The sequence below is a fragment of the Stigmatopora nigra genome, chromosome 1 (genome assembly GCF_051989575.1).
Source record: "Stigmatopora nigra isolate UIUO_SnigA chromosome 1, RoL_Snig_1.1, whole genome shotgun sequence".
Taxonomy (NCBI): Eukaryota; Metazoa; Chordata; class Actinopteri; order Syngnathiformes; family Syngnathidae; genus Stigmatopora; species Stigmatopora nigra.
The window spans coordinates 20,751,327-20,771,052 of NC_135508.1; the positions used below are offsets into that span (position 1 = coordinate 20,751,327).

General features: G+C 40.0%; 5 protein-coding genes across 5 annotated transcripts; 4 read left to right on the plus strand and 1 right to left on the minus strand.

Annotated features, from left to right (window-relative positions):
• Positions 1-47: 47 nt before the first annotated feature.
• On the plus strand, positions 48-2,429 carry LOC144202946 (inosine-uridine preferring nucleoside hydrolase-like). The gene is made up of 8 exons (XM_077726089.1): positions 48-181; positions 821-1,001; positions 1,094-1,273; positions 1,385-1,496; positions 1,581-1,717; positions 1,794-1,871; positions 2,011-2,127; positions 2,204-2,429. The coding sequence occupies exons 2-8, from the start codon at positions 822-824 to the stop codon at positions 2,354-2,356; spliced, it is 957 nt and encodes a 318-aa protein (XP_077582215.1). The 5' UTR covers positions 48-181; position 821; the 3' UTR covers positions 2,357-2,429.
• A 1,108-nt stretch (positions 2,430-3,537) lies between these two features.
• Positions 3,538-7,437, plus strand: LOC144202950 (inosine-uridine preferring nucleoside hydrolase-like). The gene is made up of 8 exons (XM_077726100.1): positions 3,538-3,668; positions 4,130-4,311; positions 4,385-4,564; positions 5,300-5,411; positions 5,488-5,624; positions 6,241-6,318; positions 6,444-6,560; positions 6,666-7,437. The coding sequence occupies exons 2-8, from the start codon at positions 4,135-4,137 to the stop codon at positions 6,816-6,818; spliced, it is 954 nt and encodes a 317-aa protein (XP_077582226.1). The 5' UTR covers positions 3,538-3,668; positions 4,130-4,134; the 3' UTR covers positions 6,819-7,437.
• Positions 7,392-9,871, minus strand: unc50 (unc-50 homolog (C. elegans)). The gene is made up of 6 exons (XM_077726110.1): positions 9,712-9,871; positions 8,899-9,170; positions 8,691-8,811; positions 8,481-8,620; positions 8,184-8,291; positions 7,392-7,914 (listed from the first exon to the last, which is right to left on the minus strand). Exons 2-6 carry the CDS (start codon positions 9,164-9,166, stop codon positions 7,778-7,780), a joined length of 774 nt encoding a protein of 257 aa, XP_077582236.1. The 5' UTR covers positions 9,167-9,170; positions 9,712-9,871; the 3' UTR covers positions 7,392-7,777.
• Positions 9,872-10,038: 167 nt separating this feature from the next.
• ndufs1 (NADH:ubiquinone oxidoreductase core subunit S1) lies at positions 10,039-14,936 on the plus strand. Its single transcript, XM_077728654.1, has 19 exons — positions 10,039-10,155; positions 10,758-10,834; positions 10,909-11,000; positions 11,097-11,204; positions 11,279-11,355; positions 11,443-11,524; positions 11,605-11,735; positions 11,810-11,995; positions 12,064-12,198; positions 12,279-12,393; positions 12,538-12,683; positions 12,766-12,894; positions 13,359-13,488; positions 13,558-13,718; positions 13,801-13,955; positions 14,036-14,211; positions 14,282-14,416; positions 14,496-14,568; positions 14,661-14,936. Exons 2-19 carry the CDS (start codon positions 10,762-10,764, stop codon positions 14,744-14,746), a joined length of 2,190 nt encoding a protein of 729 aa, XP_077584780.1. The 5' UTR covers positions 10,039-10,155; positions 10,758-10,761; the 3' UTR covers positions 14,747-14,936.
• Positions 14,937-15,543: 607 nt separating this feature from the next.
• LOC144203140 (ras-related and estrogen-regulated growth inhibitor) lies at positions 15,544-18,844 on the plus strand. The gene is made up of 7 exons (XM_077726439.1): positions 15,544-15,589; positions 15,772-15,828; positions 16,537-16,610; positions 16,733-16,871; positions 17,394-17,487; positions 18,090-18,161; positions 18,736-18,844. Exons 1-7 carry the CDS (start codon positions 15,544-15,546, stop codon positions 18,842-18,844), a joined length of 591 nt encoding a protein of 196 aa, XP_077582565.1.
• The last annotated feature ends 882 nt before the right edge of the window (positions 18,845-19,726 follow it).

Below are 19,726 nucleotides of genomic sequence, written 5' to 3' on the forward strand. Positions count from 1 at the left end.
AAATGAAAAAACTAGTTGTTACTCATCACAAAAATGTTGGGCCCTCAAGGGTAGGCGTTGCTTATTGCATAAGAACGCCAGGGTCTTTAAAAACCTGCACCGCAAGCTCGCTGCCAGAGGATCTCTTTCGGGTTTACTGGTAGCAGCAGCTGGGAGCCATCCTACAAAAACTTCTTACCAGGTGAGAATATCTGTCTTTAGATTAAGTAGCAGAGCGGCCCGGTGGAGTGAGTGGTTAGCGTGTTGGCTTGACAGCTCTGGGGTCCAGGGTTCAAATCCAGGGAATGTCCACCTTTGTGGAGTTTGCATGTTCTGCATTTTACTCCCACATTCCAAAAACATGCATGGTAGGCCGATTGGACACCTTAAATGGCCCCTAAGTATGAGTGTGGGCATGGATGGTTGTTTGTCTCCTTGTGCCCTGCGATTGGTTGGCCACCAATACAGGGTGTCCTCCGCCTCTGGCCTGGAGTCAGCTGGGATAGGCTCCAGCACCCCCCTGCGAAGATAAAGTGGTTCACAAAATGAGATGAGATGAGAGAATAAGTAGCACTCTTTTTCACTCCACTTTATCATTTTTTAGATTCATTTTTGCCTAATGTATTTCTGTCACATTTTTCCACTGACCATTCACAAATAATATAAACAAACTTGCAAGTTTAAGTGATTTAACTTGCATTAGGGTTGATTTTTTTGTATTGATTTTTTTGGACAGTTTTCCAATATTTTGCATGTTTTAGACCATCCTGAATCCAATTCAAAGCCCAGTTTAAAAAAAGGAAGATCTTTCAAAGAAATTTGATTTTGTGCTTGGATACAGGATGAAAAAGAAGCTAATACTTGATGTGGACACAGGGGTGGATGATGCTCAGGCCATTTTGATGGCCTTGGGGGATCCTAATGTTGAGATACTGGGGATCACTTGTAGCCACGGCAACACCACCCTTGAGAATGTCCTGAAGAACACCCTTCGGGTTCTAAAGGTGTGCAACAGGTTGGACGTGAGTACTTATTTGATTCCCGATTGAACATACCGTACGAATTGTACGTACTAAACATGCTTCGGATCTTTATAAGATAACTCTTTTCAAAGATCCCGGTGTACGCGGGATGCTCGCGGCCACTCCTCTCCAACAAACGACATTCCAGTGATTATCATGGGAATGACGGCCTTGGAGATGTACCAGATCCAGATGCTCCCGGGTTGGAACTGGTGCAGAAGAAAAAAGGTGTCCAGGCCTTAATTAAAATGGTCAAACAGAACCCGGGAGAGGTGAGACAAGCAAAGATAGTCTTGAGGAATGAGACGGGTTGGCGATTAGGGTTAGCTACACTGTATGATTGCTGTGTGCTAATTTTATGTTTGTTTGTCCATTGTGCCCAGGTTACTCTAGTGGCCACAGCACCTCTGACTAACCTCGCAGTCGCAGTGCAACTGGATCCTTCCCTTCCCAAGAAGCTTAAGGCTCTGTACATCATGGGAGGCAACATTGACTGTACAATTACACACCCAATCTGAACATGCACATACATATTTTTCTCAAGTTTGGCTTGCATGACATGCTTTGTCTTGTACACAGCCAGGGGTAACACCACCATATGCGGGGAATTTAACTTTGTTGCCGACACAGAGGCTGCCTACATTGTTTTGGAACGCTACACTTGCCCCACCACTATTGCCTCTTGGGAGTTCACCTGCAGTAACAGCCTGCCATGGGTATGCCTGAAGCTCTAAATGGCAGGCAGTTAAAGGAATTTTTGGGGAAATAATATTCTCTGTCTTCTATATTTAGTCTTTTGCTGACCAGTTGTACTCCATTAAGTCTGAGAAAGCCGCCTTCATGAAAAAAATTTCAGCCCTTTCCAGGAAGGTAAGTTTTGGCAGGCAGAGGTTTCATTGTAGCATATTATTGCAAAAGATAACTCACACTTGACGGGTGGACTAGCACAAGTCAATGTTAACAATCCATATTTCCTTGAAACATAAGCCCTCTCTCAATGTGATGACAGAAATCGCAATCAAAGGACTACGAGAAGGAAATCACAGCAGGAAAAGGCTTCAATACTTGCGACGCCTACGCCGCGGCCGCAGCCATCAATGACTCTCTAATCACAGAGAGTGATAATGTGAGAATGAGTTCTATTTCGTCATCTTTCCAAATGAGAACAATTCCATCTTTGACTGCCTTCACTGGGTTCTCAGGTCGCTGTGACCGTGGAGCTATTGGGAGCCAATACCCGAGGCATGATGGTATTGGACTACATGGAGCTCTTGGGGAAGAAACACAAGGTGACCATCATGAAAAAGGTTGACCTGGAGATGTTCAAACAGATGCTCATCAATTCACTGCAGTAGTTTGGATTGCAGTGGCCGAGATGAGATATAATCCCTTTGTTCTTTAAGTCAAATAAATCCACATCAACATGGATTTTTGATGACTACATTCTTGAACAAAATTCAATAATCTTCTTCTATTGCCTGCTTCTACTTGTAGTTTAACATGCAGTTTCAAAATTCCAAAGTGTTGTAACCAAGCCAATTCCAATGCAAAACTCGTCCGGTTTCGCAAATCCAGCAGGTTGTGGAATGCCGGAATTGCGATAGTCTTTTTGCTAGTTGGAGTGACATGGACAAAGAAAACAGTTGTTCAGCCAATATATTGAATGTTTTCATATTTTTTTTGTTTTTAAATATTTACAGTAATTGGGGTAGTCCGGTGGATTGAGTGTTTAGCATGTCAGCCTCACAGCTCTGGGTTCAAATCCGAGGTGGTGCACCTGTGTGGAGTTTGCATCTGGGCCCGCGTGGGTTTTCTCCGGGTACTCCATTTTCCTCCCACATTTCCAAAAACATGTATGGTAGGCTGATTGGACACTCTAAATTGCCTCTAGGTATGAGTGTGAGAGTGAATGGTCATACAGATGAGATTGTTTCCCAATTTTCTTTCAAATAAACACAATTAAAGACAATTTTCATTCCTGTGCTCTGGAAGTGCAGCACCTTCTTGACTATGGAATATGAATACTGCAGTTCTGTTGAAATGTTGTATATCGGAAACAAGCCTTTTGTGCTGATGTGGCAAGGCAAGGGACCTTTAAGAAATGTCATACTATTCTTGCCTATGACGTATCGCTTCCTTAAAAGCAGCAGAATGGAAGACACGTGAGGACTCAGAAGAATATAGGCTTTGTGGCTTTATGGCGGAACAGAGCGCACAAACACATGATTAACAGATGGTCCTCACTTTGACTACACCAATGCCACATGTACATTAAAAAAACATTCAGGAATTAAACAAGACTTGTTTGCTAATATACAAAGAAGGGACAGTGGTTATGAAGAAAGGGAGACAGCCTTAGCTACTACTTTTCTACTTGGCCTTGGACCAACTTTATTTTAAGAAATAAGAATTCATGTGGGTAAAGAATGGGTGGTGTCTCAACTTCTGTAATTTTGCAAAACTTTTCTGTCTTTTTTTTCTCAACCTCAACATCTTTTCAGGAACCAGAAATTGTTGTTTACTGGTGTGTGTGTGTGTGTGTGTGTGTTACATAAGTTTTTGACAGCCCCACCCCATATACAAAAAGCAGGATACCCACCCTATGGTTAAGAGTTACTACTTCCTGACTGAGGTAACGTTAATCTATCCTACAAACTTCCCCAGCCGGTAAGTTGAACTGTTTGCTCTCCTTTTTTTTTTTAACAAATTCTATTCCTTTTGTACTATTAACACATTGTCAGAATTCTCAAATGCTATAAACGTATTTGTATGCTTATTCCTCATTAACTTTCATACTTTGTGTGGTGCTTTTTGTTCACATTCCACTACTGTCGTGTTCTATTTGAGATGGTGTGTTGCATTTAAAAGCCTGTTTCCTGCAAATGTTAGCAGAATTATAGCAACTATGTGAGACATTTTAATGTGTTGCTAAAAATGTAGCAGGAATTTTCCTGCAGCAAAAAACTAAACATAAATGTGATCCTAGGGAATTATAATATAAAGCAACTTGAGAGATTCTCACCTGCATTATATCTCCCCTAGATGAGTTTATTTATAGCTGCTTGCATAGGTTAAATGAGTTCATAGTCACAAGTTGTTGCCATGTTTTTTCCCTCTACTTCCTCCAGATATAATGAAGAAATTGATTCTCGATGTGGATACTGGGGTGGATGATGCTCAGGCCATCATGATGGCCCTGGCAGCCCCCAATGTGGATGTAATGGCCATCACCTGCACCCATGGCAACACTCCCCTTAAGAACACACTGAAGAATACCCTACGTGTCTTGAAAATGTGCAACAGGCTAGATGTAATTTCTAACTTCAAATGATTCTAATAGTTTCTTCCCGACCAGTCTAACTTTGGAATGTCATGCATAACAGATAAAGGTGTACCCTGGCTTTGAGGAGCCCTTACTGGGCAACAAAATACATGCGGGAGACTTTCACGGGAAGGACGGACTGGGCGACGTCCCAGATCCAGATGCTCCAGGTCTGGAACTGGTACAGAAGACCAATGCTGTGGATGCCATTATTTCCATTACCAAGCAAAATCCTGGAGAGGTGCGTGAATGGCAGAAATTAGCTTTTATACTGGCAACCAAGGAGTTAAAGAACATAATAGGCACTGTTCGTTTGAATTAAAATTGTCAATTTTGCATGAATTATAAAAAAAAAGGTACTAAAGCTTTAAAAAGGGGAGAAAAGAGCAATGGAGTTGAAGGATATGCTGTATGATACAACATGATTATGTTTGGATATACATGACTAGCAGTAGTGTTACGATGTAATCAGCAATTAATATTGCACCAAGATATGTATAAGTTCAAATGAATTGGAAGTCACTGTATGTCAAATATAGGAATTTAAATATTTTTTAAAAATTAAAAAAGACAATGCCCTATATATATATATATATATATATATATATATATATATATATATATATATATATATATATATATATATATATATATATATATATATATATATATATATATATATATATATATATATATATATATATATATATATATATATATATATATATATATATATATATATATATATATATATATATATATATATATATATATATATATATATATATATATATATATATATATATATATATATATATATATATATATATATATATATACATGATACCTGACTATAAGTGGCAATACAAATAATAATGACTATTTTACCTATGAGTTAAAATAGATTGGATGTCTATGGGCCGCCAACAAGTAAATAGTACTTTTATGTTTTACATGACATGCCTTGCATGTGCAGGTGATCCTCGTCTCAACAGGACCCCTGACCACCCCGGCACTCGCCGTCAAAATGGACCCTTCTTTGCCCGCCAGATTGAAGAGCCTTTACATAATGGGAGGCAACATCGAATGTAAGTGGACGCTTCATCCGTATTTAATATAACATGTTTGTGATGGAGGACATATGTGTTGTGTTAACCCACATAGCGAGAGGGAACACAACTGTGTGTGGAGAGTTTAACTTTCTGGCTGATCCTGAGGCCGCCTACATCGTGTTGGAACGTTATACGTGTCCCACTACCATCGCCTCATGGGAGTTCAGCTGCAGGAACTCCCTGCCATGGGTGAGGAGCAAATGAATGGACACTAGACCGCTAATGAGTAATCAAATATTTTGATCATTTATCATTCACTGGGACATTGTTGACCTTAAAGTTCTTTATAATCCCTTTCTAAAAATTAAATGCATTCCTATTAGTATTTGATTACTACTTTTTTCTATTTAAAAACTAAGCAGAAAAAGGGCATATATTTACTTTGAATTTAAGCATGATTTTTATATAAATTAAAAAAAACTCAACTAAATCGTATTCACCTATTATACACTTTTTCATATTTATTTTTTCAGATTTCTGTAGTACTTGGTGAAAGCATTATTGTAGTTGTATTGAATCAAAATTGAAAATGATCCGATTACGCAAGGGAAAAAAACAGCAAGACAGCCTGACTTTTGCCATAGTTTTTGGTTTTAACACATTTCTCAGTAAAATGTTTAGACTAGCATAATACAGGATGACGCAATTTTTTTATTCATATTGGCAGACGTGAGCAAGTGACAGCACTCCAACTTGAGCAACCTTATTTTTCTATGAGCTGATTATCCAACTACTATTAAAATAATGGATTGTGGCAGCCCTAATAAACACAAGTTTCATGTCTTGTTATGTTTGTGTACCATAGTCCTTCTGTGACACCTGGCTAGCCCAAAATACCCCAAAATCCCGTTTTATGGACTCCATCTATGCCCACACGCGGAAGGTAAATCTTAATGAATCCACATTTCACAACACTATTCTCTACAATGTAAACAAAAAGTAGGGTCATTCTTGAGTTATTATGATACTGAAAAGACTTCTGATTTCTTTTACTTTTCCACCTTGCAGATGGTTCAAACAGATCGGTATCAGAAGGAACTGGTGTCAGGATCTGGGTTCAACACCTGCGATACCTACGCTGTTGCTGCAGCCATCGCAGACAATTTGGTAACAGAAAGTGAGATGGTATGGTCAAGTTTCTCTCTGATTCTCTGAAATGGCAAAGTGGGAGAGAGTTTTTTGGGGGAAATATAAGATACAAAGAATCATTTCTGTGGGGCGCTTTCACAGGTGCCCGTGACAGTGGAGTTGGAGGGAAAAAACACCAGAGGCATGATGGTCCTGGATTACATTGATGCGTTGAATAAGGAGCATAAAGTCACCATCTTGAAGAAAGTCGACCTTGAGATCTTCAAGCAACTGATGATGAATGCACTGAAGTAGCAAGGGTGGAGCCATCATTCCAAGAGAGGGCAACATTTTTGGTAATATTTCTATGGGGTGGCTAGAGGTTGGCTTGCCCCCCAAAAATCTTGTATGAAATCATTTTTCTAATATTGTGTCTGTCATTTCCACGGAAAGTTTACTTCCCAACGTGGAATTGCTGCCTAGAATCTTTCTGGTTAAGATCTCAAGATAATAAAAATAACTTTTGGGAAAATGTCCAAAGAAGGGCTAGTCATTCCCCAAATCTGGAGCTATGTTCCAGTAGAGTTTACAACATTCAGAGTCACTTGCATGTGAAAAAGACATGTTCTACTTAGTTTGGGAAACCTAAGAGAAAGTTTTTTTCCTTCTGTTGGAAACAGTATGTTTGATATAATCAATGACACAATCAAGCAATTGATTGTCTGCTAAATAGTTTGATCTCATCCCATGCGGGATTTTTGACAAAGGTTTTTTTTTAAAGCATTTTACGTGACGGTTTGTTATAACAAATGGAAAGAAAAAAATAAAGACACATTCATGAACACTAAAACATGCAACTGTCATTATGAAATGTAAAATGGGAAGATATAAAGCCAAGAAAACATTTTATTGAAAAATCTCTGGAATGTCGGCCTCAATAAATAAGAAAGGCTGTTTTCAATTCAAGTAGAATTTTCTCAGTTTGTGGAAAAAAAACGGAACATACACAATATTTTCTCTTGATTCTGAGTTTATATATTACAACCCAACAAAATTCTATTTACAAATTATACAAAATAGCTAAAACTTGGAGCTCACAAGCTCCAGTGTTCCGGCAACATCGTCACATGCAGACAAAGCCGCAATGACTCAAACAGAAAACAAATGGAGTCATTCCAGAGTCACAATCAGTCCTGTTAAGTGATACTCCGTCACTTTGTCGCTGTGTGCAAAAGGAGCCGCATGAACGACCTCCGGCTTATATTGCAGCACTCCTACTGCACTCTGTATTTGTAAAAGCCGCAGAGGCCTTGCGTAAAGTTCCAGCCCAATGAGATGGAGAGGATATAGATGAGCGCCAGTGGGGCAAAAGGGTAGAGTAGGACCACTGTGTTCTTCAGGAACGGTAGAGCTGTTTGAATGGGAGGATATTTTAAATGACACATTGGCAAAATAAAAATAAAGTCACTAAAGTCTTTTCTGTCATTTTCTTGGTTGGATTTGTGTCGAAAATATGGTCTGCTGTCATTTCTAAAGTCACTTTCGACAATACAGCATTACAGAAAACTAATAGTCCGTAAATTCATGAAGTCATTCACATTTTTTCAACCATCAAATTTGTCAAGGTGCAGTCTTTCCTAGAATAATGATATGTATATTAAAAATGAAAATAGGCCTCACCGTTGTACCCCAAGAATGTGATGTAGAGATAATAACCGATGGCTATCAACCACAAGGTGTTCCCTACAAAGTATCCTAGGAACCAGGCGGAGTTGATGACAATCATATCTGAGGCACACCAAAAAAAACAGTGTTCACAACTTCCCCTAAGACACTCAACAAACTATCTTGAAGTGCAAAATCTGTGTCGCTGTGATAACGTGCAATCACAGCGATATCCTACTTTAGTTGATGTAAATTTAGCATTTTTTCCTGCAAGATTCTTATTTAGAATCATCATTACGTCGACCCACTCACGATTGATGAAAAACAACTGCAAGAAGTGCAGAATGACAAGGAGGGGGTAGAAAGCATTGAGGTGCACGTCAAACGCGTAGCCCCACTCCACGTCAAACTCGCGGCGAGGATGTTTCAGCAAGTATTTGTTGCTTATCACCCTGAAAACAAAAACATCATTGGCCATCTTTGTTTTGAACATTTCAATTAAAGCATCACTATACGACTCACCACATGATGGTTGAGATGAGGAGGCCTACTCCAATGCAATCAACAAAGACCACCCAGAGTAGAAGCTTCAGTGTTTCAAGAACGCCCATGTCCAGCACCAGTCCGAAACCTATAGTCGAAACTAGACGTAGAAAGAGGTTAAAAAAAATGCATATTTCTCAACCCCACGTCGTAATGTCATCTCGTTATCAGGAGATAGAAAACTTGCCACATAACCAGATGCTGAGGAGAACTAGGAAAGCTGGGTCATCACGAGCCCACTGGTCTTTGGTCTGTTTCCTATAGTGGAAGTTGCGGTAGACTCTTTGCGGGGATGTGAACAAATAAAGCATCTGCCACAGTGCAAATTCAAAGTCCATCTGCCTGAAATGGAACAGTCTTCGCAGGTACTTCCAGCGTTTGGCGCCCGCCGTATGTCGAGCGGCATCCCTCGAACCAAGGGCACCGTTGCTGTGTTGGCTGGTGGTTGGCAACATGAACCTGAAAATATTGTTAATATTTTTTGGAGTTTTATTAAACTTTTCATTGGCTGCCAATGACAGCAATAGCCGTCTAATCCATTTTAATTGGGAGGGGCAGAAGAAAGAACGTTCATTTCCCCTCAGAATAAAACTGAGTGAGTCAACCAGTGTTCTACGTAAAAATATAACATACAATAATGATAAATTATACTATTTTTTATTTTTTTGCCATAACGATTTTATTCTTCAGTGATGTTAAAATAGGCAATAAGGCTGTCGTCTTTGAAAGATCTGTCATCTTTGAAATTGCACACACACAGACGGCCTATAAAGGAATATCTTAAATCAATGTTCATCAAATCCTCCTTTGCAAGACTGAAAACAAAGCAATATATGGATACCCAATGCGATTATCCTGCTGATACACACTGAACATTTAGCTTCAAGCTAACTACAATAACAATCAAAAAGGCCTATTACTGGTTCTCAAAAGCAACTATAGAATGAAACACACAGAGGCTGCTGTGAAAGAGTTATTGTTTTTCCCTGTGTAGATCTACCTTTGTTGCTATAGTCCTTTCCCGAAGCACGTAAACTTTTTTCCTTGCTTGTTCGTACAGATATAGTATTTACGGTGCCGTCAAACTGAACACGTACAGACTTCCGGTAATACCGCGAGGTACTATGGGTAATGTAGTCGTGGCTGATCTGTTCCTAAGCAAAACAACGACAGCGCACATTAAATGACAATACTTAAGCAATATACTATGAATCAGAGTTTCATATGAAATGATCTCTCAGCTATAACGTTTAAAAAAACGAATCGAAGTTGCAATGGTGTTTCCTTATTTGTCCACTAGATGGCAAACTTACTCATAAAGTGAGTTTCCATGGCTAATTCCAATCGGAAGTAGCATATGCTACTTCCGCTAAATACGTCGTTGCTTGTGGATTACAAGAAAACAGTCGCCGCTGTTCTGGTCCAGAAGGCCAAATAGCGACAGGTAAGTCATAAAAAATGACAGATTTGTAAATATTGGAGTCGTTGCATTGTGTGGCTTCAAGATATATAAATATTTTCGATGTAACTCTCAGGAACCTTGTTACAACACCATGTCCTTGAATATTGCGCTTAGCTAATGCAACTCTCCTTTCAGCAAGGAGACATTTGGTTGCTTATGTCATTAGCTTCTTCCATAGTAATACCGATATTTGTATATATACATGCACTTTTAATATACGCATCAGAGGATATTTTTGTTTTAAATGCCTATCTGAAAGGTTTTTGTTGGGTGCGTCGATTGCACCCATTTTTGTTGACAAGGATACACATGTTTTGTGTCAGTCTGTATCGGCGATTTCCAACCAGGGTCCTGTCAAACGCTACTTTTCTTTGGAAAAGTAATGATATTTCACTCTGATTTTACATAGAATGACAACATTTAATTAGCAAGAAGAGAAGATCATCATTATTTAAAATGTCAGACTTTTGACATTTTAGTGTGGTGCTGTGAGATTTAACAAAAAAAAATGCTAAATGAATGTATTTGCTCAATAATGACATACATTTCCTTCAATGCAATCACATCATTCCCACTTGATGAAGAATTATGTTGCGCCTGCCAAATGTTGGCCGAGCCTTGGCCGGAGCCACGAAGGGCAGCCTGGCTCCAGCCTACCCAGGTAAGTTTGGTTTGTTTGCATGTTTTTTGGTCATTGTCTGTGAGTTATAGTAATTACGACTATTTTTTTTATAGTGCGCACAAACGTGCGTGCTGCGAGCAATATGGTTGAGGTGTTTGTGGATGGGAAACCAGTAGAGGTGGAGCCTGGTACTACTGTTCTACAGGTAAGTAATACATTTAAGTGTATTTATTGAAACAGAGTAACAATATGGTGTATATATCGGTGTTGTCATTCATTTCATTTTTCTGTTCTTCTTCAGGCCTGTGAGAAAGTAGGAATCCAGATCCCAAGATTCTGCTACCACGAGCGCCTCTCAGTGGCTGGGAATTGCCGCATGTGTCTAGTAGAGATTGAGAAAGCCCCAAAGGTCTGAAAGCCACTCTAAATCAGAATCTTGTCAACACAATGGCAGCTCTCACTTTTCTTTCTTCTTTCTAATAGCCTGTTGCAGCATGTGCCATGCCTGTCATGAAGGGTTGGAATATCCTCACAAATTCAGAGAAGACTCGCAAAGCCAGGTGCAAACTTCAGTTATTGCCCAAATAAAAATTGTTGTGCAAAAATGTCATATTGCAAATGGATTAATTGTCAATTTATGGTATCAGAGAGGGAGTGATGGAATTTCTATTGGCCAACCACCCACTAGACTGCCCAATTTGTGATCAAGGCGGAGAGTGCGACTTGCAGGTGGCTTTTATTTATTTATTTATTTTAGGAACAGAAAGATGGGCAATTCTTTTTACTACTCGGCAACATTCTGATTTTAGGACCAGTCCATGCAGTTTGGTTCTGACCGCAGTCGCTTCACGGAGCAGAAGCGAGCAGTGGAAGACAAGAACATTGGCCCGCTAATCAAAACGATCATGACACGGTGCATCCAATGCACCCGCTGCGTCCGGTACTGAGACGTCTGAAATGCTACGATCCGAGTTCCACCTCGAAATAACTCAAATCAATTGTCTTTTCTTGCAGTTTTGCCAGTGAAATCGCTGGAGTGGAAGATTTGGGAACAACAGGAAGAGGGAACAACTTGCAAATCGGCACCTATGTGGAGAAGATGTTCATGTCGGAACTGTCAGGGAACGTCATTGATATTTGTCCAGTCGGTGCTCTCACTTCCAAGCCGTACGCCTTCACAGCACGACCCTGGGAAACAAGGTATGTAAAACTACATCTTAAGCGACGCGGAGGGGAAAAACTTGTTTAAAATGTTGAATACATTGCAGGAAAACTGAGTCAATTGACGTGCTGGATGCCGTGGGCAGCAACATTGTAGTGAGCACCAGAGGAGGTGAGGTTATGAGGGTGCTGCCTCGGCTGAATGAAGACATTAATGAAGAATGGATCTCTGACAAGACCAGGTAAGATTCATGCTGGGTACCGTCGTACGGCGTATGCGCTTCAGCAAAAAATATATATATAATTTTGTGTGTTTTTATAGGTTCGCCTACGACGGTCTGAAGAGGCAGCGGTTGACTCAGCCATTGGTCAAGGACCAGTCGGGTCAGCTGGCCCCGACGAGTTGGGAGGATGCCCTGACTCGTGTTGCTGGAGCTGTAAGTGCTACTGATAGTTAACCTTCCATACATTCCAACAAAATAGAATGAGCAGCAATGAATGTGTAGTCTCCGTGAAGGTCAGTTATCATGTTCCAGTGCCAGTGACGGTGTATTTTTTTTTGTTTGTTTGGTTTTTTTTAGCTTCAAAGTGTTCAAGGCAGCGAAGTTGCGGCCATCGCGGGAGGCATGGCGGATGCTGAAGCCCTGGTCACCCTTAAAGATCTCCTCAACAGGTTGGATTCGGAAAGCCTCTGCACAGAGGAGGTCTTCCCTATGACTGGAGCTGGGTAGGTAGAAAAGTGGACTGTTTAAAAAAAAAAAAAAAAAAGGCGCGTGTTAATTTGGACACTTTTGCCGCTCTTTATGCAGCACTGATTTGCGGTCCAATTATCTTCTGAACACACGCATTGCTGGGATTGAGGACTGTGACCTGCTTTTGCTGGTCGGGACAAATCCACGATACGAAGCCCCATTGTTTAACGCCAGAATCCGCAAGAGGTAAAATAATATTATTTTTTGGTTCCTTTTTTTTTTTTAATATATAAAATGAAAACTTTTGGAATGAAATATTGGAATTTCAAATGTTTTTTTTCTACCTTTACTCTAATATATATATTTTTAAAGTAAAATATGAACAAAAGTAACCATCAAAAATGTTGACGATTTATTTGATTGTCAATTATTTGCTGAATAATGATGACAGCCCAAAAAGTTTGATAAAGGAACAAACACCCACTGCGAATGTTGTCAATCTGTTGCTTGCTCGAGAAGAACTTAAGTGAAAATAAAATGAACTTCCACTGTAAAATATTATGGTTCTCTGTGGGGGAAACATTTTTTTTTACCTTCACTGTAATATTAACCTGAGCAAAAGCAGGACATTTGCGCTTTTTTTTGGTTGTAATGCATTTTAAGAACGAAACCATATTTCTACCATACCTTTTGCTCTCTATCTGGTTTAGCTGGCTTCATAATGAGCTACGTGTTGCACTAGTGGGTCACGGTGTTGACCTGAATTACACTTATGACCATCTTGGAGAGGAGACCTCAGTCCTGAAGGAGCTGGCCAATGGAACGCACGCATTCTGCAAGGTAACATCTTCACCCACATGACTTTAGGTGACGCAAACCTCACCAAGCTGCTGCTTTATCCAAATGCAGGTCCTGGAAACTGCTAAGTGTCCGGTGGTGGTCGTGGGCAGTAGCGCTCTACAGAGAGAAGATGGTGCCGCCATTTTAAGTTCAGTTTCCACCATCGCGCAGAATGCCAGAACCAGCAGTGGAGTGGAGCCAGGCTGGAAAGTTCTCAATGTCCTGCACAGGTAGGAAAGATGGGTGATGCACGGCATTGACAAAAGGGAAACCAACTGGCTGTCAAGTTTGAGCTTCTCTGGGTTTGAACAGAGTGGCCAGTCAAGTTGCGGCTCTAGACCTGGGTTACAGAGCAGGCGTGGACGCCATCAGGAAGAACCCACCCAAAGTCTTGTTCTTGCTTGGTGCCGATAGTGGGTGCATCACCCGTGCTGACCTTCCAAAAGATGCCTTCATTATCTACCAAGGTAAATGCACCATCGTTGTCCCAACACATCATCGAATAAAGCCAGAGTGTACTTAGCCGGTTCCTTATCATTTCCCGCAGGTCATCACGGTGACGTCGGCGCAACCATGGCCGATATCGTCCTCCCCGGCGCTGCGTACACGGAGAAGAATGCCACGTATGTCAACACGGAGGGGAGGAGCCAACACACCCGGGTAGCCGTGACCGCGCCGGGAATGGCCCGAGAGGACTGGAAGATCATCCGAGCCGTGGCCGAGGTGAAGTTTCCTCTCACTCTATGGAACACGATGACATTGTCACAGCCACACTTAAAATATACACTTTCAGCTGGCAGGTTTGACACTGCCTTACGACTCACTGGACGAGGTCCGATCCAGGCTTGCTGAGGTGTCTCCAAACCTGGTGCGGTATGATGACGTGGAGGAGGCAAACTATTTTAAGCAGGCAAATGAACTTGCTAAGGTAAAAACGCTTGTATTATCCCGTCTTTTTGTATTGAAGGGTAAAGTATCCAAACACATTTGTTGAATTTCTTCTTTAGGGGGTAAAACAGGACCTCATCGCCACTCCTCTCATACCACCTCAAGTTTCTGTGAAGGACTTCTACATGACAGGTATGTGCAAAGCCTTCAAGAAGGCTCAGCAGAATCTAGCTGCCCAGATCAACGCTGTCTTTTCCCCCCATTTCCCTTTTGGTCTTTTTCAGACTCCATCAGCAGGGCATCGCAGACGATGGCCAAGTGTGTGAAAGCCAGCACAGAGGGGGCTATCGATGAGCCCTCTATTTGTTAAACACCAATAAGCGTCCATAAACTTTTAGGTCTATTGAAACGATCAACACTCAAAACTCTGTTTTTGCAACATTTAATTTAAATGTGTCCTCGTTGTAGCCAACTTCATTCTTTTCACTCTTGAGAGCAAACTTTGTTGGAGTGGATGGAGCTTTGAAAAATGTACAAAATGAATAAAATATTATAATTAATATTTTGTGTGTTTTTTTTTTTTAACTGTCACCTGTGGTAACCCTTTCAAGCACAAATTCTGATTTATTTAATTCTAACTGTTACAAGGATTCATTGAAGGAAGTAAACTTCCTTGTAATTTGGCTGGGAAGAGCTAATAAATCTCCATCAAAGGCACTGAAAGAGGTGGACATTTGATCACAATTCCTGTCAAATGTGGTCCGTTTAGGCAGATGGGGTTAAAAAAGAAATCCCCCAAAAGTTAATTCTGAGAGGGTATGTGTATTGACATTTGTGATATATGTACTATAATTAAGTCTAGTTGAACATGGAATGTTCAAACAAGCATAAAGCCTGCCGTCTGGAAATGATGGTTTGTATTTAGGGCCCAGTGAAAGGTTTATGTGAAGGTCTGCAGTCTTCAAGCCAGCTGACTCGTGTCCCCGAGAGTCACTTTCCTCCAAGCAAGGAAGAGGAGAGAGTCTTTGGTGACTTAATCCCGGCCTTATTTGGCAATTCATCATCAAGGTAGGTGTAAAGACCCTGTTCGTTATAGTCTTTTGTGTCAGTCCTTGTCTGGGATGATATTCTTTGGTCTTTCCAGGCACATTCCCCAAGCAGCAGACAATGGTGAAACTTCTCATCCTGGGAACTCCAAACACAGGAAAGACTGGTAGACTGCCTTTGTGATGATACATTTATATTTGACATGGTGGCCAAGTCATAAGACTTGACATGAAAATCTGTTCATTGCACTCAAAGTGGGAACCAACCATGGAATGCATCCTCGTTAGAATTTTCTTAAAATGTTAATTCCTTGATTTCCTTACAGTGGGCCTTTTTCTTTTTCTACAGCCTTGTGTGTCCGTTTCATGACAAAGCAATTTATTGGCGAATATGACCACAAGAAAGGTAAGATGGACCCTTTCATAAACAAATGTTCTCCTTTTTTTCCTTTTACTCTTACAGGCCACTCATTTAATTCTTTATCTTTCATTGATGGTGCTAGAAGTCCAATCCATTTGTAAGTCTAGCGACGTCAATGGCACCAAACTATATGCTTGTCTTCCCACTTTAAATGAAATGGACATTGATTGCTATTGCGATAGCATCGAATGATTTCAATACTATGGGAAAAAACAACTAGTGTTACTTGAAGCCATAATGAATGCTTTTTTGAATTCATCTTTAATTTCATTTCAATTTCATTTTTCCCTTTAAGTGTGAAAATATGGTAATTTTTCTTGACATTGAATTCATTTCTAAATTTGCTTATAATTGTTTTTAAACAAATAGTGAAAATATATGGATGATTAGTAGATTTATTTTTTAATGAACAGAAATAGTCACTTGCATAAAGGTTTAACTGCTCTAGGTGTCAACTTTTAAATATCTGTCCTTGGAAGTGACCATGTCTGTGGAAGGGTTAACGCAAAACCATCATCATGCGTGGTAACCTCAGTCTCAGTCTGCAGAACTTTCTTTTGTGGCTCCAGTTTTTACCTAGGTCTACAATGTCTTGTGTGTCTTGTGTGTGTCTGTCTTGCTACTGCAACCAAGAAATTTCCCAAATACGGGATGAAATAAAATTCTAATCTAATCTAATGTGTTCCACCACAGATGTGATTTACAGATGCTGCCGCCTCGTGGACCAGGAAGCTGTTGACCTTGAGATTTTGGATACAGCTGGCCAGGTACATTTGTTTTACACCTACAGCCCATAACCCAGCAGTGGAGCACATATGGTTCCTCAGAATTCAACACCAAGAGCATGGAAATCTTAAATCTGAATGATAAATTAAATATTGTGTGACAGGAGAGTTGCCCACCATCCCTGGAGGCCTCCATTCGTTGGGCTGATGGCTTCCTGTTGCTCTATTCCATCACGCACCGCCAAAGTTTTCTGGAGGTCGCCCGGCTCAAGAGACTTATTGACCAAACCAAGCAGAATCTGGGTAAGAATGGAATTGATTCATAATGACACCGTATATGTGTCAATCGATGGTTCCAACATAAAATGAGTCTAGAATGAATACGTTTTTGGGCTTATCACTTAACTATGGAAATTGTGCAACTAAAACTTTGCATTTGACATATATAGATGAAGTATCGGGAACAAATACCATGTCATTTTTCCTTTAAAAAATGCCCTTTCACGTATTTGAGGCATTGAGTCAAATTACCCGCATTAACAATCGTCAAGACTACTGACTAACCAACCAAAAGACTAGAACCAGTTCTGTGTGATCTACCCAGGCAATGTGTTTGCTCTCTTGTGTAAGCCCTGGATGGAGCCTGCCTATTGTCATCTTGACATCCACACACACACACACACACACACACGCACACACACACACACACACACACACCAGATCTCGCCGTATGTGACACATCCACATTTGACTGTATTCCTTAATTCTCAAGCAAAGACTTATATACATCTTCATCTGGGAAGTAACCATGGGTGTGTGATTCAGCTGTCCCAACAGTTTTAGTAGCCAATAAAGCAGACTTGGAAATTGGGAGAGAGGTGACAACAGTGGAAGGACAGAGACTGGCTCGTGATTTAAGGTTTGTCTGTAGGTACAGTGTACTCTATTATTAATGTGCTTATCGGGTGTGTGTTACTTTGCAATATTTGGAGAAAAACATTTTAACTACACTAAGTCAATATTGGGGTTCATATACAATCAGGGCACAGTCCAAAAAAAAAAGACTAAAGCATACCTGTCAACTGGTACGTTCTCGCCGTAATTGGTACAACTGAAAGCCCATTTTTATATTGGTACGCTGTACACATGAAAATGGTACGCTAAACGGTGATTTTGAGAAAAAAAAATAAATTAAGGCACTTTCTAGCCATTTTTCACCATCCGCCATTGTTTCTTCCCGGAAACGCATCTCTGCCAAGTGATATATGTACCGGCGCCTCTGATTGGCTAAAAAAAAAAGATCATGATAAACATTTCGTTTTGTAACACTTTCACCATGTGATTTCCGTTTCCTGTTCCCTTGTTTATGTTTACTTTCATTTGCAAAAAATTACAAAAAAGTAAAGTGGTAAGATTTTCCATGTATTTATACATATATGTAAGGGCGAAAACAAAATTTGGTAAGATCACAAATGGTTCGAGGTTGACAGGTATGCTAAAGTGATGTTTGCGTGTGTTAAGGTGTGATTTCAGGGAGTTGTCAGTGGCTGATGCTGTGTTGGCTGTGGAAACTGCTGTGTTTCAGCTCATCAGGTTGGTTTCATTTCATGTGAATGACCCCCTTTTTTTTTTAAATATGGATTTTTTTTGTTTATACTTAGAGATGTAGATTTATTTGAGGTCCTTTAGTGTTTAAAAAAATCTTAAAGCACTAGCTGCCATTGAGATACATACATTCAAATGTCAAAATACAACGTCCTCATGCTAAAAATGTGTTAATCCTTTCATGAAAAAAAATCATTAAAATTACTGACTGCCATTGACAGAGCTAGGCGTCCAATCAATTTTGATGTCTAGCTCTGTCACTGAAAGAAAAGCTGTCTTTTAATACTATGAAAAAAAATATGGTTCAAATTGACAATCTATTAATCGATACATATGATAAAAATCTGAAAGTAAATACAACGATGATTAAAAATTGCTAATAGTTTTATCATTATTAATGACCAAAAATAGTCACTTTCTGTATAAAAAGTTGTAAATACCAACTTTTGAATCACTGTCCACTATTTTTCAGCCGTTCTTGAAAGTTAATAATACCCGCACAAGAATTTTTGGTTCCCTTCTTAAAATAGGATTATTTTATCCCCAACGTGTGTGAAAACAGGCAGGTCCTGGACCAACAGCGGCCCTTGCCTGACCGCCGTTCTTACATGCTGACTATGCGCCACGCTCTGACTAGGAAACTGACCCGCTCGAAAACCATGCAGTGGTGACCTTTGACCCCCAGCATAGCAGGAGGGCACTTATATAAATCAGCGTGGAGACTACAGACGGGCTTTCTCCTTGAATGGGTTCGACATGATATAGGGAATTAAACTGTTATTTTACTTCTGTTTGGTTCTTACCAATCAATCAAATTCTGCCTCTGCCAGAAAATGAGTCTTTGAGTGTGCTGTTCTGACTTTAATAAAGTTTTTAAAGATGACAAGCAAAGCTTCTCCAGCCTGCAAAGCCTTTCACTTTACAGTAGATGGCAATGTCTACTCCTTCTTTGGTTTATCTGCCAGACAGACAATTGTTTCTCACATGTTCTTGACATGTGAGTAATTTGACACTCAAGTGTCTTATGTCACTGTTATCTAGAAAATGACTGATGCTGGGCTTTGGAAGGGAGTCTCTGCTCAGTTTTTCTTGGCATGTAGGCCTTAAAGCTGGCTTACCTATAGCTTTCTGTGTTTATTATGTGACTATTGGATGTTGATGAGGAGGATGGATGACATTGTAGTGGTCACCTAGGAAACTAAAGGTCAAAATGGCAAGGAAGTATTTTGGCTCAGAATAGACAGTGAGTCATTGTGCATCATTAGGGACTCAGCCTATCACCGTCATGCTGCTCACAAATGATAACTATACTACTTAAAAATCACAGGAAATGTCGTCTCCATCTATTGATGCGTTATTCCATTTATACAATCGGCTTACTGATATGGTTAATTTAAATCTGCAATACTGAGAGTGGGAGTGTGTCTGCTTTGTGTGTTGTTGTGTACACATTTTCATTCTTGAAAAGCTCTCACATAATCTTTACTACAAAAAAATATTATTTAATAGTTCTTTTGACAATGAATATCTCAAAAATGACAATTTGAAATGTA

Excerpts from the sequence above, each read along its gene's own strand:
- LOC144203140 (XM_077726439.1), top strand. The coding sequence starts at position 15,544 with ATGGTGAAACTTCTCATCCTGGGAACTCCAAACACAGGAAAGACTG. Across the intron at positions 15,590-15,771 it reads TCCAAACACAGGAAAGACTG|CCTTGTGTGTCCGTTTCATG; the intron begins GTAGACTGCCTT and ends CTTTTTCTACAG. Across the intron at positions 17,488-18,089 it reads AGACTGGCTCGTGATTTAAG|GTGTGATTTCAGGGAGTTGT; the intron begins GTTTGTCTGTAG and ends GCGTGTGTTAAG.
- LOC144202946 (XM_077726089.1), top strand. The coding sequence starts at position 822 with ATGAAAAAGAAGCTAATACTTGATGTGGACACAGGGGTGGATGATGCT. Across the intron at positions 1,002-1,093 it reads AGGTGTGCAACAGGTTGGAC|ATCCCGGTGTACGCGGGATG; the intron begins GTGAGTACTTAT and ends CTCTTTTCAAAG. Across the intron at positions 1,872-2,010 it reads TTTCAGCCCTTTCCAGGAAG|AAATCGCAATCAAAGGACTA; the intron begins GTAAGTTTTGGC and ends ATGTGATGACAG.
- unc50 (XM_077726110.1), bottom strand. The coding sequence starts at position 9,166 with ATGTTGCCAACCACCAGCCAACACAGCAACGGTGCCCTTGGTTCGAGG. Across the intron at positions 8,812-8,898 it reads CCTCAGCATCTGGTTATGTG|TTTCGACTATAGGTTTCGGA; the intron begins GCAAGTTTTCTA and ends TTCTACGTCTAG. Across the intron at positions 8,292-8,480 it reads GCAGTTGTTTTTCATCAATC|ATATGATTGTCATCAACTCC; the intron begins GTGAGTGGGTCG and ends GGTGTGCCTCAG.
- LOC144202950 (XM_077726100.1), top strand. The coding sequence starts at position 4,135 with ATGAAGAAATTGATTCTCGATGTGGATACTGGGGTGGATGATGCTCAG. Across the intron at positions 5,625-6,240 it reads GCAGGAACTCCCTGCCATGG|TCCTTCTGTGACACCTGGCT; the intron begins GTGAGGAGCAAA and ends TGTGTACCATAG. Across the intron at positions 6,319-6,443 it reads TCTATGCCCACACGCGGAAG|ATGGTTCAAACAGATCGGTA; the intron begins GTAAATCTTAAT and ends TCCACCTTGCAG.
- ndufs1 (XM_077728654.1), top strand. The coding sequence starts at position 10,762 with ATGTTGCGCCTGCCAAATGTTGGCCGAGCCTTGGCCGGAGCCACGAAG. Across the intron at positions 11,001-11,096 it reads CTGGTACTACTGTTCTACAG|GCCTGTGAGAAAGTAGGAAT; the intron begins GTAAGTAATACA and ends GTTCTTCTTCAG. Across the intron at positions 14,212-14,281 it reads TCATCCGAGCCGTGGCCGAG|CTGGCAGGTTTGACACTGCC; the intron begins GTGAAGTTTCCT and ends ATACACTTTCAG.